General features: G+C 34.4%; 1 protein-coding gene across 1 annotated transcript in view; it reads left to right on the top strand.

Annotated features, from left to right (window-relative positions):
• CCDC39 (coiled-coil domain containing 39) overlaps positions 1–14,501 on the top strand; it is a 69,658-nt gene that overhangs the window by 23,790 nt on the left and 31,367 nt on the right. The window contains exons 8-13 of the mRNA XM_010352521.2: positions 2,405–2,508; positions 3,135–3,267; positions 6,323–6,517; positions 7,439–7,603; positions 10,416–10,553; positions 12,141–12,349. Of these exons, the coding sequence (XP_010350823.2) occupies positions 2,405–2,508; positions 3,135–3,267; positions 6,323–6,517; positions 7,439–7,603; positions 10,416–10,553; positions 12,141–12,349 (944 nt within the window). The remainder of the gene's footprint in view (positions 1–2,404; positions 2,509–3,134; positions 3,268–6,322; positions 6,518–7,438; positions 7,604–10,415; positions 10,554–12,140; positions 12,350–14,501) is intronic.

Below are 14,501 nucleotides of genomic sequence, written 5' to 3' on the forward strand. Positions count from 1 at the left end.
ATGTTTTCTTTGAGAAGTTTTACAGTGTCAGGTCTTATATTTAAGTCTTTAATCCATTTGGAATTAATTTTTGTATGTGGTACCAGAGAAAAGCCCAATTTCTTTTTCTTTTTTTTTTTTTTTGCGTGTGGCTATCCAGTTTTTTTAATGCCATTGATTGAAGAGACTATCCTTTCCCCATTGTGTATTCTTGACACCTTTGCTGGAAATTAGTTGATCATATATGCATGAGTTTATTTCCGGGTTCTCTATTCTGTTCCATTTTTCTATGTGTCTGGTGTTTTTTTGCCCGTACAGTCAGCCTTCCTTATCCGTGGATTCTGCATGTGCAGATTCAACCAACAATTGATGAAAAATATTCAGAAAAGAAACCCAATAAAAATAATAATATAACAATAAAAAAGATATAAATTTTAAAAATATGAAAAGTGTTTACATAGCATTTACATTGTATTAGGTGTTACAAATAATCAAGAAATTATTTAAAGTATACAGGAGGATGTACATAGGTTATATGCAAATACATGTCGTTTTATATAAGGGACCTACACATCTGGTAGATTTTGGTATCTGTGAGGGATCCTGGAACCAATCCCCTGTAGATGCCAATGGATGACTGCATCATTTTGTTTTCATTAGTTTGGCTTTGTAATACAATTTTAAATAAAAAAGTATGTTGCCTCCAGCTTTGTTCTTTCTGCTTAAGATTACTTGAGCTATTTGGGATCTTTTATGGTTCCATATGAATTTTAGAATTGTTTTTCTATTTCAGTGAAGAATGACATTGGAATTTTGATATTGTATTGAATCTGTCAACCTAAATAACAGAGAGAGGCCCTCTAAAAATATTGAGCTTAATTAGGAATAAGCAGGACATTTGAAAATCCAGTATATACAGGCTATGACAGATTATAGGCATATCTAGGGAGATAAAGGAAGGCAAAAGTTTTTAAAGGTAAAATGAGTAAGTTTACCTAAGTTGTTTAAAAATAATAACCCTTGGCTATAGGAATCAATAAGGGTAGTGTCAGTCCAAGGTTGATCAGTCAGTTACTGGGCAGATGTCTTTGTAGAAGGGTTTTTGTGCAAGGTTGCAGTGGTCTTTATGCAAGGCTGTGGTTCTGGCAGAGTCTCTTGGGATAGCTCTTGTTATTGGGCAAATATGTGTGAGAACTCTGTCTTCATGGCCTTCCCTAGTTCAATTTTGTCAGGGTTTGACACAAGTGATTTCATTTTGATTTTGACAACTTTCACAAATCTGTAGATCGCTTTGAATAGTATGAACATTTTAACAGTATTAATTCTTCCAACCCATGAACACAGAATATCTTTATGTCCTCTACAATTTCTTTCATCAATGTTTTATAGTTTTTAGTGTACAGATCCTTTTCTTCCTTTATTCAATTTATTCCTAAATATTTTATTCTTTTTGATGCTATTGTAAATGGGATTGTTTTCTTGATTTCTTTTTTTGGATTGCTTGTTGTAAGTGTATAGAATATAACTGGTTTTGTATATTGATCTTGTATCCAGAAACCTTACTAAATGTGTCTGTTCTGAGAGTATTTGGTGGAGAGTTTAGGGTTTTTGCAAAGGTCCTTAATGAAAAAGAAAATTTGTATCTTGGATTTTCTGTTTTAATAATTTCGACTAATAGTAAAATGCAGTTTACTGTTGATTAACAGTAAAATGTAGTTATAGGAGTCTGATGTATTAGAATCTTTTGAGATTTTTCAAATCCAATTAAACTTATAATTCTTTTTTTTTTTTTTTTTTTTTTTTTTGAGACGGAGTCTGGCTCTGTCGCCCAGGCTGGAGTGCAGTGGCCGGATCTCAGCTCACTGCAAGCTCCGCCTCCCGGGTTTACGCCATTCTCCTGCCTCAGCCTCCCAAGTAGCTGGGACTACAGGCGCCCGCCTCGTCGCCCGGCTAGTTTTTTGTATTCTTTAGTAGAGACGGGGTTTCACCGTATTAGCCAGGATGGTCTCGATCTCCTGACCTTGTGATCCGCCCGTCTCGGCCTCCCAAAGTGCTGGGATTACAGGCTTGAGCCACCGTGCCCGGCTAAACTTATAATTCTTATGAGCACATATATATTAGCTTATCTTGACTTTGGGGATGTGCTCTTTCTGAGCAGGTCTAGTGATATTAGACATTTCTGCATTTACTTTCAACACATATGTGTTCTCTATAATTTTCTAGGATTATAGAACAAAGCCAATTACAGTTTGGTATCAAATCAGTATGGAAATCTGTTTATATATTAAATATAAGAAAATGGCTACTATTTTTGTGGGTGTGATGTAGGTTAAAACTTAAAGTGGGCAGAATAAAACTCAGAAATGAAATTAAGTTATAAGATACAGAGTAAATATATAATTTCTGTCTGTTAACTAATAAATAGCTGGATTCTTTAAAAGCCACTGTGAATAGAACTTCCAGTGATTTAGAAGCTCTGAGGAAAAATATTTCCAAGATAAAGAAGGACATTCATGAAGAAACAGCAAGGTAAGGAAAAAGCTATTTAAATATGTTTATGATTAATTCTACTATATCTAGAAAATTATTAAATATTTAAGACTACTTGTTGGTTAAATAACTGCAAGATTTTAGCTACTACTTTTTTTTTTTTTGAGCTGGAGTCTCACTCTGTTGCCCAGGCTGGAGTGCAGTGGTGCAATCTCAGTTCACTGCAAGCTCCGCCTCCCAGGTTCATGCCATTCTCCTACCTCAACTTCCCGAGTAGCTGGGACTACAGGTGACTGCCACCACGCCCAATTAATTTTTTGTAGTTTTAGTAGAGACAGGGTTTCACCGTGTTAGCCAGGATGGTCTCGATCTCCTGACCTCATGATCCACCCGCCTTGGCCTTCCAAAGTGCTGGGATTACAGGCGTGAGCCACCGCACCTGGCCAGCTACTACATTATTAAACCTAAAAAAATTTTACTCATATTTTCATCACAAAGACTCAGTAGCCATATTTTTATGGTCTATTAAATATGTAGTGGTAATAAAAAGGTTTACAGCAAAAAACCCCTTCAAGTTATACAAATAAATATTAGGATAAACTATTATTTGTTTGTATTAAATGCTTTTTAGGCACGTTTTCTATCTTGTGATAAACCTTCTTCAGGTTACAAAAAACTAAAAATCATAATGAGATAATACAAACAAAATTAAAGGAGATAACTGAGAAAACCATGTCTGTAGAAGAGAAAGCTACTAATTTGGAAGATATGCTAAAGGAGGAGGAAAAAGATGTGAAGGTAAAGTTTAGTTTTAATTTTTTTAAAATCACAGAAAATTTAGTAAGATTGAATTAATTAGACTCAGGATGAGAGGACGAGGAGGTCTTGTCCAAAAAGCTCTGCTTTTCGGTATGATCACATTTATAATCTGGTTTTGGACTTTTGATGCATTGCTTCTGAAGTTATTCTCAGTCTCCTCTCTTCTTTTCTTCTTCTTCTTCTTCTTTTTTTTGAGACGAAGTCTCGCTCTTGTCGCCCAGGCTAAAGTGCAATGGCAAGATCTCAGCTCACTGCAACCTCCACCTCCCAAGTTCAAGAGATTCTCCTGCCTCAGCCTCCCGAGTAGTTGGGATTACAGGTGCCTGCCACCATGCCCGGCTAATTTTTGTGTTTTTACTAGAGATGGGGTTTCACCATGTTGGCCAGGCTGGTCTCGATCTGCCTGCCTCAGCCTCCCAAAGTGCTGGGATTACAGGTGTGAGCCACTGTACCCGGCCAGCCTCCTCTCTTCCTAAACTACTAATTTTGATGTCTTTGTATTTATTTAGTTTTTATTTTATTTTATTATTATTTTTTTGAGACTGAGTCTCACTCTTTCCCCCAGAGTGGAGTGCAGTGACATGATCTTAGCTCACTACAACCTCCGCCTCACAGGTTCAAGCGATTCTCCTGCCTCAGCCTCCCGAGTAGCTGGCATTACAGGCACGTGCCACCACACCTGGCTAATTTTTGTATTTTTAGTAGAAATGGGGTTTCACCATGTTGGCCAGGCTGGTCTCAAGCTCCTGACCTCAAGTGACCTACCCTCCTCCACCTCCCAAAGTGCTGGGATTACAGACATGAGGCACCATGCCTGGCTTGGTGTCTTTTTAAAAAAGTAGCTCCCCCACTGTGCCCTGGATTCCATTCCTTCCCAAAGCCTACTGTACCTGTGTCCCTGCCATCATCCATATATCTATTAGTATATTGCATATAAATAGCTTGAAAAGTGGCTTTTACAACTGATTTCTACATGATTATCACTGTTTTTTTTTGTAATCAAATTCCCACCATCATCTACATTTCTGATTTGTACTTCTTCATCATCTACTATCTCTTTAACCCCTTAAAATCTGGCAAATTTTTTTGGTAAATGGGCTTTGAAATGTTATCACTTTGCTAACTCTACTGGCACCCTCTTCTACCTCAGTCTTTTTGGCATGTTGATGGCATTAAAGCCAATTTTCGAGGAACTGGAAAAGGCTGGTGCACCATTTCCTCTTTGAAAACTTCAAAGTGAACCATAAGTGTGAACTTTAAGTGTGACCTGACACTACTTCTTGCTTTTACTCAGTTCGGGGGGTTGAAAAAGGGGTAGTTGAAGATGGTGGCAAAATCTCCCAATCTTATATTTCATCTGGCTCCGCTTATATTTGGATGGGATCCAACTTCCTCAGTGTGCTGTAAAATTTCTAAGTAATAAAATCATGCTGCAGTCTTGACATGAATGGTATTCAAATTACACATTAGTTTTTAAAAGTTTTGGTGTTTTTTTCCTAAGAGCATGATTCCCTGTAACAGATGATATGTATTAGTAGTTATCAGAAACTTGTAAACATTGTGAAATTTATATGAAATAGACCTTTTCACCACAGAGAATTAAAAGCTTCAGACATTTTTGAAGAACTAGCTAAATTAGAAAAATTAATATTAGTAGCAGGGTGTACTGATTGTTTGTTCAGCAGGGCTGTGTTCATAGTCTTGGGGTTTTCTTCATTGCTGTTGGTTTTTGTTTGTTTGAAAAAATCCCAACCCTATCTTTTTTGGAGATATACTGTGTTATTCACCACTAAGCATTGACTTTAAAATTCTGCCAGGCAATCTTTGAGAAGATCTTAAATCCATTGAAAATTGTCTATTATATGTAAAATAATGCATTGAATATCAGATTATATTTCTTGTTTATGCAAATATTTAAATGTACCAGTCTTGTACAGACTTGTTTTGTGTCATATTCAGGTTTGTTGGTTGCTAAAGGAAAATATGCTTATTTGGGTATAAGATCACAGAGACAAATTATTTCAGCATTTAAGAATGATAATTTTCAATTGATCATGGCATGGTAGATCAATTTAAAGCCTAGAACACATTGGTCGTGAGGCTTCCAGGACAAGACAGGTTTGCTTCCTGAGAGAGGAGCAGTGGGATGGGGGACTCATTTCTATTTCCTAGAGCTGCACATGGTAGAGAGGCCAACTGGAGGCAAAGAGTGAGTGACAGGTAGTTCCTGTAGTGTGCTGGGGCCAGCTCCTACCAGCTTACAAGAGCCAATAGTTAAATTTTTAGAAATTTTCCTAAATACACCTATGATTAAAAATGAAAATATATAAAATCACAGTTAAATAAACGGCATTTACAAAAAAAGTAATACATACTCAGCACTCATTACTTCCAAATATTTTATTATTCTGTACTCTTAAGGTTACTTATGTCTGTTTTATCTGTATGTTGGAAATAGCACAAAATGGTCTGCTTCTGTGAATTTCTTCCCAACTCTACCTTTAGTGGAATCATGTTAGTAGCATGAAATTGGCCATAGTGGGAGTATTTCTACCATGGAAATCAGATTCTCCCCCTCGCCTCTCATCTCCTGGAGAGATGATGGTTAAACATTTACCTGCTCACCACTGGGATACTGCCTGAAAGGTGGGAGATTGAGTGACGTGATTTCTTCTCCATAGCACCCTCAAGACTTTAGTAAACTCTGCGAATGTACAGGCTGTATGTTTCCAGCAGACTTTATTTTTTGAGGAAATCAGTGGAATGGCCAACTGCTAGGCTAGGGGAGCATGGGATGAAATTAAGATGACAGGTCAAGGTGTATGACACAGGTATAAAAACTACCCTAGTCTACTAGAATAGAGTAGACCATAAGAAATGTTAGGGACTTGTTAAAATTGTGGGAAGAGCTTTATCTTCTAAGGGGCTAAAATGGTGGAGGGTTCAAATTTATTTGAGTTTCTAAGTTATTATGTTCATATGAAATACAACATTTCAGTATATTTAATTTCATTAATCACTTCCTTATTATCAGGAAGTAGATGTTCAACTGAACCTCATAAAAAATGTGCTGTTTAAGAAAGCTCAGGAGTTACAGACTGAGACAATGAAAGAAAAAGCGGTTTTATCAGAAATTGAAGGAACTCGTTCTTCTCTGAAACATCTCAACCATCAGTTACAAAAACTGGATTTTGAAACCTTGAAGCAGCAAGAAATTATGTACAGTCAGGTAGATATTATTTTATGAATATCTTCCATATTGATTTATTACAGTTGTGATGGTCAAGATACACCATGTTCTAATAAAACAAAGAATTCTAAGTACTCCTGTGGAGGACAGACAGATGCTGAAGGTGAGACATCATGTTAGATTAGTAGTAGGGTGAGGGAGCCTTAAAAATTATTTTTTTCCTCTCAGTCTGAAATAAACAGGCAAGAGGAGAGAGAACTCTAGTTAGAGGGAGAACAGTGTTTTAAAGGAACCTGAGACATTTGCATCCAGAGTAAAACAAAAGAAGGCCTGAGATATCTGAAACTGAGAAAAAGTGCATGTTGATTCTTAGTTATGCACCACCACCCTCACTCCCATGCTAATAGAAGCAATTTTTTTCAGTTTTTCCTTATTTTGTTCTATTTATATATTTGTGTTAATGTCTTACTATTCTCCATCTCTACATCTTAATTTCCTCATCTAATACATATTCTTAGTTTTTAAAAATTGCAGATGTTAAAATATAATATTAAGAATAATTAATTAGATGTTATTTGAACCTTTCATGGCTAACAATTAGTGACTACCTGTTTTGTATCCCTTAGATAATGTGCCCTCAGAAATCCCAATTCCTGTAAATCCAGTGAATTTACTGAGATTCCATCATGGTAGTATGATAAACATCCCCCAACTTTGTCATATTTTCAGAAGATTATTTCTGTGTCTATCATGGACCTTGATTGTTGAGATACAGTTTATTTTTGTTCCTCTTAGAGTGAAAAGGATTTTATCCTGAATTACTGAAAAACTAAAGTGACTTTATTACATGATAATGCCCAGTCCAAACTCATAAGAAAGTATTCACTTTGTTTTTACACTTATAGAAATGCTTTTGTTTGCTTCTTTGTAATAACTTTTTTTTTTTTTTAATGGTAACAGGATTTTCACATTCAACAAGTGGAACGGAGAATGTCACGGTTAAAGGGAGAAATTAATTCAGAAGAAAAACAAGCCCTTGAAGCAAAAATTGTTGAACTTAAGAAGTCTTTGGAAGAGAAAAAATCTACATGTGGCCTTTTGGAAACACAGATCAAGAAGCTTCATGTAACTTAGCCAAAATACATTTTATGTTTCAAATATCCTAGTCATTCTGTTTTAAGATATATTCCTAAGACTACTTTGAATAGGGTGATTGCCAGTCTACACACATACATAACAAATGTATGAACAATGTTCTTATTTTTGTACTATTAGTGTGTAATGTTACCATTGATGATGCATTTAGTATATGCTAAATATTGTATGACATGCCTCTAGTATTTTATTTCATATAATTCTTATAAATGTGAGGAAGATACTATTATCTGTTTTAGAGAGTAAGTAATTTGTCCAGGTTATACACCTAGTACACAGAGAGCTATGATTTGACCCCTCCTGCATTTGACTTCTAAATACTCTTAAAGAGTACACTGTTTAGAACATTGATAAGTTCTAGTTTTCTATTTTATAACTGCCATAAGAAATAACTTGATTGCCCTTTGTCTTTAAAACACCATCTAAAAAGAAACTGCTCTTTAATGAGTCAGCAGTTGTTATTCAAATCTTTACCTAGTTATAATATTTGAAATGATTGGATTCTGTTAATAAGGTAAGAATGTCTTCATCTTTAGGAATTTTATTATGTTTACTGTAATATAAAAACTGTGTTAAAGTTTGACTAGAGAGTAAAAGTGAGAGACTAAGCATGGACCTGAATGGGGTGAGAACTTAGCAGGGTCTAAATGTTATTTACCACTGGAAAGACTATTGATGTATCCTCTGGTGGTTATAAAAAGAATTGCCCTATCCTTGAGGGCTGCAAAAGGTGGAGAGGTATTACTTACTTTTTTCTCTTATTTTGAGAAGACAAAATTTTGGTTTGGAGTAATTTGTAGTCTGATGAAATATTTTAAAATGGTTATCTTTGCTTAGTGGAGAAAAACACTGGTTTTGGATCAGATAGAACTAGTTTTAAATTTCAAGGCTATACCACTACTACTATTTTAACTTTTCTGAGCTCTAGTTTACTCGTCTATTAAATGGGGGAAAATTATTATTTTAGGACATTTGGGAGAACTAGAAGCAATTTATATCTTATTAGCACAATACTTTAGTATGTACTCAATATGTGGTATTGTTTTGATTATTTAGAACATGAAAATATTAATGCTATAGAATGTTAGAGGTATGACTTTGTTCCTTGCCCCTGGCCTGGAGTGTGTCTGTTTTGCTGTGTGGGGATGGTTATAGTTCTTCCCCCTTTGAACTACTCTGACTGCTCCCTCCATCATACCACTGTCAAGTGCTTAAGCCTATTCCAACTCTGGTTTTAACAGAGAGATACGTAAATTAATAGAAATGTAAGTGAATTAATAAATTATATTAAAGCTAGTTAGCCTTTGGTCATTATGAAGAGCTGCTCTTTTCAATAGTAGCAACAGATACAGTCATCCTGTATGCCCTCTCACATGCCACTCCATCTAATTTTACATACAGAAACTAGTTTCTTCAGGTTGAAAATCACATTGTTTTAACTCTTTTTCTCACATTTAATTTTATAAAATCACATTTTTATGCAACAAATTCCTCTTCTTACTATCTTGCTGAAATCTTAGGTCCCAATACTTCAGAGAAATACAGGCAATTAAAAAGACAGGAGAGGAGGAACTGATGGAGGGAGGAAGAGAGAGAAAGAGATCTTGGAACTGGAAAGTTCAGATTCAGGAAACAAGGGAATAAGAGCACAAACCTTATTCTGGGTTCTGGGTGGAAAGAGATATAAATAGGTATAAAACTAGAAAACTGGTATCTGCATATGTATGATCTATTTATGCATATGATGGAATTGGATCTAACCAAACATTTTTCTCTTTAGCAATATGCAGTTTTGTATGTAATTAATAATAGCTGACATTTACAGGGCAGTTCTATGTGTCAAGCACTGTTATACACACGCTTTGACAGTAACATCTTTAATCTTCACAATAATGCAGGAAGGTAGGAACTGTCCTCATCTCCAGTTTAGAGATGAGGAAACTGAGGAAGAGTACATCATACTAGGGTCAGATGGCTAGTATGTGATTAAGGCCATCTAATTCTAAGAGCTGGTACTCTTAAACAGCACCCTATGCTTTCTCAGACTGTTGGTGTCCTTACTATCTGGGACTTGCATAGAATCAAACAATGAACTCCAGTATGGGAGTGGTGAACCATGTAATGAGCCAGTGTATGCTCCCATCTCCTCATAAATGGCAGTCTCCTAACACAGTCAACCCTCTGTATCCACAAGCTCCGCATCTGCAGATTCATCCAACTGCAGACTGAAAATACTCAAAAAAATGGGTGATTTGCGTCTGTACTGAAAATGTAGACTTTTTTCTTGTCATTATTCCCTAAATGATACAGTATAACAACTATTTATATAACATTTACATTTTATTACATAAGTAATATAAAGATAATTTAAAGTATACAGGAGGATGCGTGTAGATAACATGCAAACACTGCTATTTTATATAAGGGACTTGAACATCCATACCTTTTGGTGGTGGTAGTGCTGTTGTCCTGCAACCAATCCCCAGAGAATACTGAGGGATGACTGTGATTCATTAGGTTGAACTGGAAGTATATATTTCCTAGAATTACTGAACTCATACTAAATCCAAAACATCAATTGATGATAAAAATGAAAATGTTCCTATGTGACTATCCATGTATATTATATTAGAGACATAGCAGGAAGAGAGATAATAAAACACAGGATTATTGTAAATATCTGAGTATATAATTTAATGTAAGATATATATAATACAGTATGTATTTAATACTTTTGTTAATATTTAAAACATACATTTATATATCTTTTTTCTTTTTGCAGAATGATCTTTATTTTATCAAGAAGTCGTATAGTAAAAACAGTGAAGAAAAACAGTCCCTTATGACCAAAATAAATGAACTAAACCTTTTCATTGACAGATCAGAGAAAGAACTTGATAAAGCCAAAGCTTTTAAGCAGGTGCAGTAAAACTGTATGCATATATAGTATTGAAAACCATGTTTCCATGTTAATCATAGACAAATGAAAAAATATAGCAAATTCTGAAAAAGAAAATGTCACTATAATCATTATACCCAATATAAACAGTGTTAAGTCTGTTATTTCCCTCCAGTCTTTTAAGAAATTTGGCTTTTTATGTTGTATTAAAAAAATTTCTATATATCATATGTATCCTAAAACATTATTCTTTCAAAAACATTTTTGAAGGCTTTCTATAAGTCCATTGCATGAAGTTACCATAGTGTATTTAACCATCCCCTATTTTTCAGATTTTTGTTTCTTTCCAATGGTTGGCTATTGTAATAGTACTACATGTATAATGTAGTTGTTCAATTAGTTGTTCATTGTATAGTTCTATTCAATTAGTTCCTTTGGATAAATTCCTAGCTATATAATTATGGTTCAGAAAGAAATATTTTTAGTGTCTCAAAACTATTTTTAAGCCCAATTCTCTTCTAGAGGGTACCTACTATTAATACTCCTATCAATAGTGTGTAAGCATTCTATTTTATTCACTACCACTGAGGCTGGATATCCTAATTTAGGAAATTGTTGCCAATTTGATAGTCAAACATGGTATCTCTTTGTTTTAGTCTGCATTTTTAAAATTGGTGGTTTAAAAATATTTTAATGATAAATTTTCAAACATTTATGTTTAAATAAAAATGTTTAAAACACTTTTCTCTGTTATGTCATGTTCCATACTTTTTTCTTTGGAGCTCTAGTTTGTATTCTTGGCCCATTTTTCCACTGGGAGGTTTACATATATAAATTATAAAAAATTTTCATATGTAAAAATATTATCTCTGTCATAAATATTGTAAATATTTTCACCATTTGCCTTTACATTTTTATGCAGTTTGTGACATAAAAGTTTTTTTAAACATCAAATCTTTTAGTTTTATTTTCTTTTTAATTTTTATGCTTAGAAACTTCTTGGTTACACTAAAAATCAGACAAATGTTTACTATTTCTAGTAGTTACATTGATTTCATCTCTTAAGATTTTTCATTCATCTAGAATATATTTTTGGTGCACGTGAGATGTAAGTATGTAATCTCTCCAAATGAAAAGCTATGTTTATGAAACAATAAAATCTTATATTCTGGCGTGTTTTTCTTCTGGGGTTTCTATTCTGAAAATTGATTGATATGTGTACTCTTATGTCTTAAAATAACAATATATTTCCACATTATTTTGTGAGATTCAGAGTATAAAAATGGCCATTCATAGGGCTTTATGTTTTTTGGATGGTGTAAGTTTAATTTCAGGAATAACTTCTTCCCTTTGTTTTTTATAATAGCAAAGCTTGACTTTAAAACTGAATTATAAAAAAGATTTGGAATAACTATAAACCCTTTTCTTAAAAAAAAAAGGCTATGACTCTGATCAATTTAATTTTAGCCCTAGTTAATATCTTAGTCAACGGTTAAATTAGAAAAATATATATTTTCAAGTTTTACTTATATAGCCATAAAAGGAAAAATATTTTGGTTTTGCAATAAAAAATAATTTCAATATTTGACCATTTTGTTACGTTGATAGGATTTGATGATAGAGGACAGTCTTTTAAAACTTGAAGTTAAGCGTACTCGAGAAATGCTTCACAGTAAGGCAGAAGAAGTTCTTTCCCTAGAAAAAAGAAAACAGCAATTATACACAGCAATGGAAGAGCGAACTGAAGAAATTAAGGTTCATAAAACAATGCTTGCATCACAAATAAGATATGTTGATCAAGAACGGGAAAACATAAGGTAATTTTTAGTTTTAAAATTGCTGAGGAATTAAAAAAAAGTGAGGGTGATGTCAGGAGAACTGGCTGTGCATCTTTTTCTTATTCATTTGAAATGGCTTTTCATACAAGAAAGACATAGGGCGTGTTATAGCCATAAATCTACGCTCTTCTTTTGGTTAATTCTTCATTCTTTAGGCTGTCCCTTTTACATTAAGATCACTCTACTTGGAATTACTTTTTATGTATGGTTTTTGATAAAGTCCAATAACATGTCTTTTTAAAAATAGATATTCAATAGCTGCATCTATTGAAGTGATTTTACCATAGAGATTTTGTACATCTTTTATAAGATTATTTCTGGCTACATGTTTTTTCTTTAATGTTACTGTCAATTTCATTTTTGGTTTGTTGCTGGAAAGTAGAAATGCAGTTAATTTCTGCATATTAAGTATTCAGCAACCTTACTTAACAATCAATCTTGTTCTAACAATCAGTAGATTCTAATTTTCTATAAACTGTATTTCATTTATATTATTTTCAAATAATAATAAGTTTTATTTCTTGCTTCCCAATCTTTATAACTTTTCTTTTTTCCCTAGTTCAATACTGAAGAGCAGTGTTGATTACAGGTATCCTTGTCTTGTTACCTGATCTCAAAGGGAAAGCTTTCGTTGTTTTTGCATTAAGTATAAGGTTTATTGCAGTTTATTTCTATTTTTTAGATATCTTTTACCATATTAAGTGATCTCCTATCTATTTTTGTCCTTTACGAAGAGGTAATTTTGTTTAATCAAGAATGGATGTTGACTTTTATTTATTTTATTTATTTATTTATTTATTTTATTATACTTTAAGTTCTAGGGTACATGTGCATAACGTGCAGGTTTGTTACATATGTATACTTATGCCATGTTGGTGTGCTGCACCCATCAACTCGTCAGCACCCATCAATTCATCATTTATATCTTGTATAACTCCCCAATGCAAGCCCTCCCTCCTCCCCCCTCCCCCCTCCCCATGATAGGCCCCAGTGCGTGATGTTCCCCTTCCCGAGTCCAAGTGATCTCATTGTTCAGTTCCCACCTATGAGTGAGAACATGCGGTGTTTGGTTTTCTGTTCTTGTGATAGTTTGCTAAGAATGATGGTTTCCAGCTGCATCCATGTCCCTACAAAGGACGCAAACTCATCCTTTTTTATGGCTGCATAGTATTCCATGGTGTATATGTGCCACATTTTCTTAATCCAGTCTGTCACAGATGGACATTTGGGTTGATTCCAAGTCTTTGCTATTGTGAATAGTGCCGCAATAAACATACGTGTACATGTGTCTTTGTAGTAGAATAATTTATAATCCTTTGGGTATATACCCAGTAGTGGGATGGCTGGGTCATATGGTACATCTAGTTCTAGATCCTTGAGGAATTGCCATACTGTTTTCCATAATGGTTGAACTAGTTTACAATCCCACCAACAGTGTAAAAGTGTTCCTATTTCTCCACATCCTCTCCAACACCTGTTGTTTCCTGACTTCTTAATGATTGCCATTCTAACTGGTGTGAGATGGTATCTCATTGTGGTTTTGATTTGCATTTCTCTGATGGCGAGTGATGATGAGCATTTTTTCATGTGTCTGTTGGCTGTATGAATATCTTCTTTTGAGAAATGTCTGTTCATATCCTTTCCCCACTTTTTGATGGGGTTGTTTGTTTTTTTCTCGTATATTTGTTTGAGTTCTTTGTAGATTCTGGATATTAGCCCTTTGTCAGATGAGTAGGTTGCAAAAATTTTCTCCCATTCTGTAGGTTGCCTGTTCACTCTGATGGTAGTTTCTTTTGCTGTGCAAAAGCTCTTTAGTTTAATGAGATCCCATTTGTCAATTTTGGCTTTTGCTGCCGTTGCTTTTGGTGTTTTAGACATGAAGTCCTTGCCGATGCCTATGTCCTGAATGGTACTACCTAGATTTTCTTCTAGGGTTTTTATGGTATTAGGTCTAACATTTAAGTCTCTAATCCATCTTGAATTAATCTTCGTATAAGGGGTAAGGAAAGGATCCAGTTTCAGCTTTCTACTTATGGCTAGCCAATTTTCCCAGCACCATTTATTAAATAGGGAATCCTTTCCCCATTTCTTGTTTCTCTCAGGTTTGTCAAAGATCAGATGGCTGTAGATG

The sequence above is a fragment of the Rhinopithecus roxellana genome, chromosome 1, assembly GCF_007565055.1.
Source record: "Rhinopithecus roxellana isolate Shanxi Qingling chromosome 1, ASM756505v1, whole genome shotgun sequence".
NCBI classification, from domain to species: Eukaryota; Metazoa; Chordata; class Mammalia; order Primates; family Cercopithecidae; genus Rhinopithecus; species Rhinopithecus roxellana.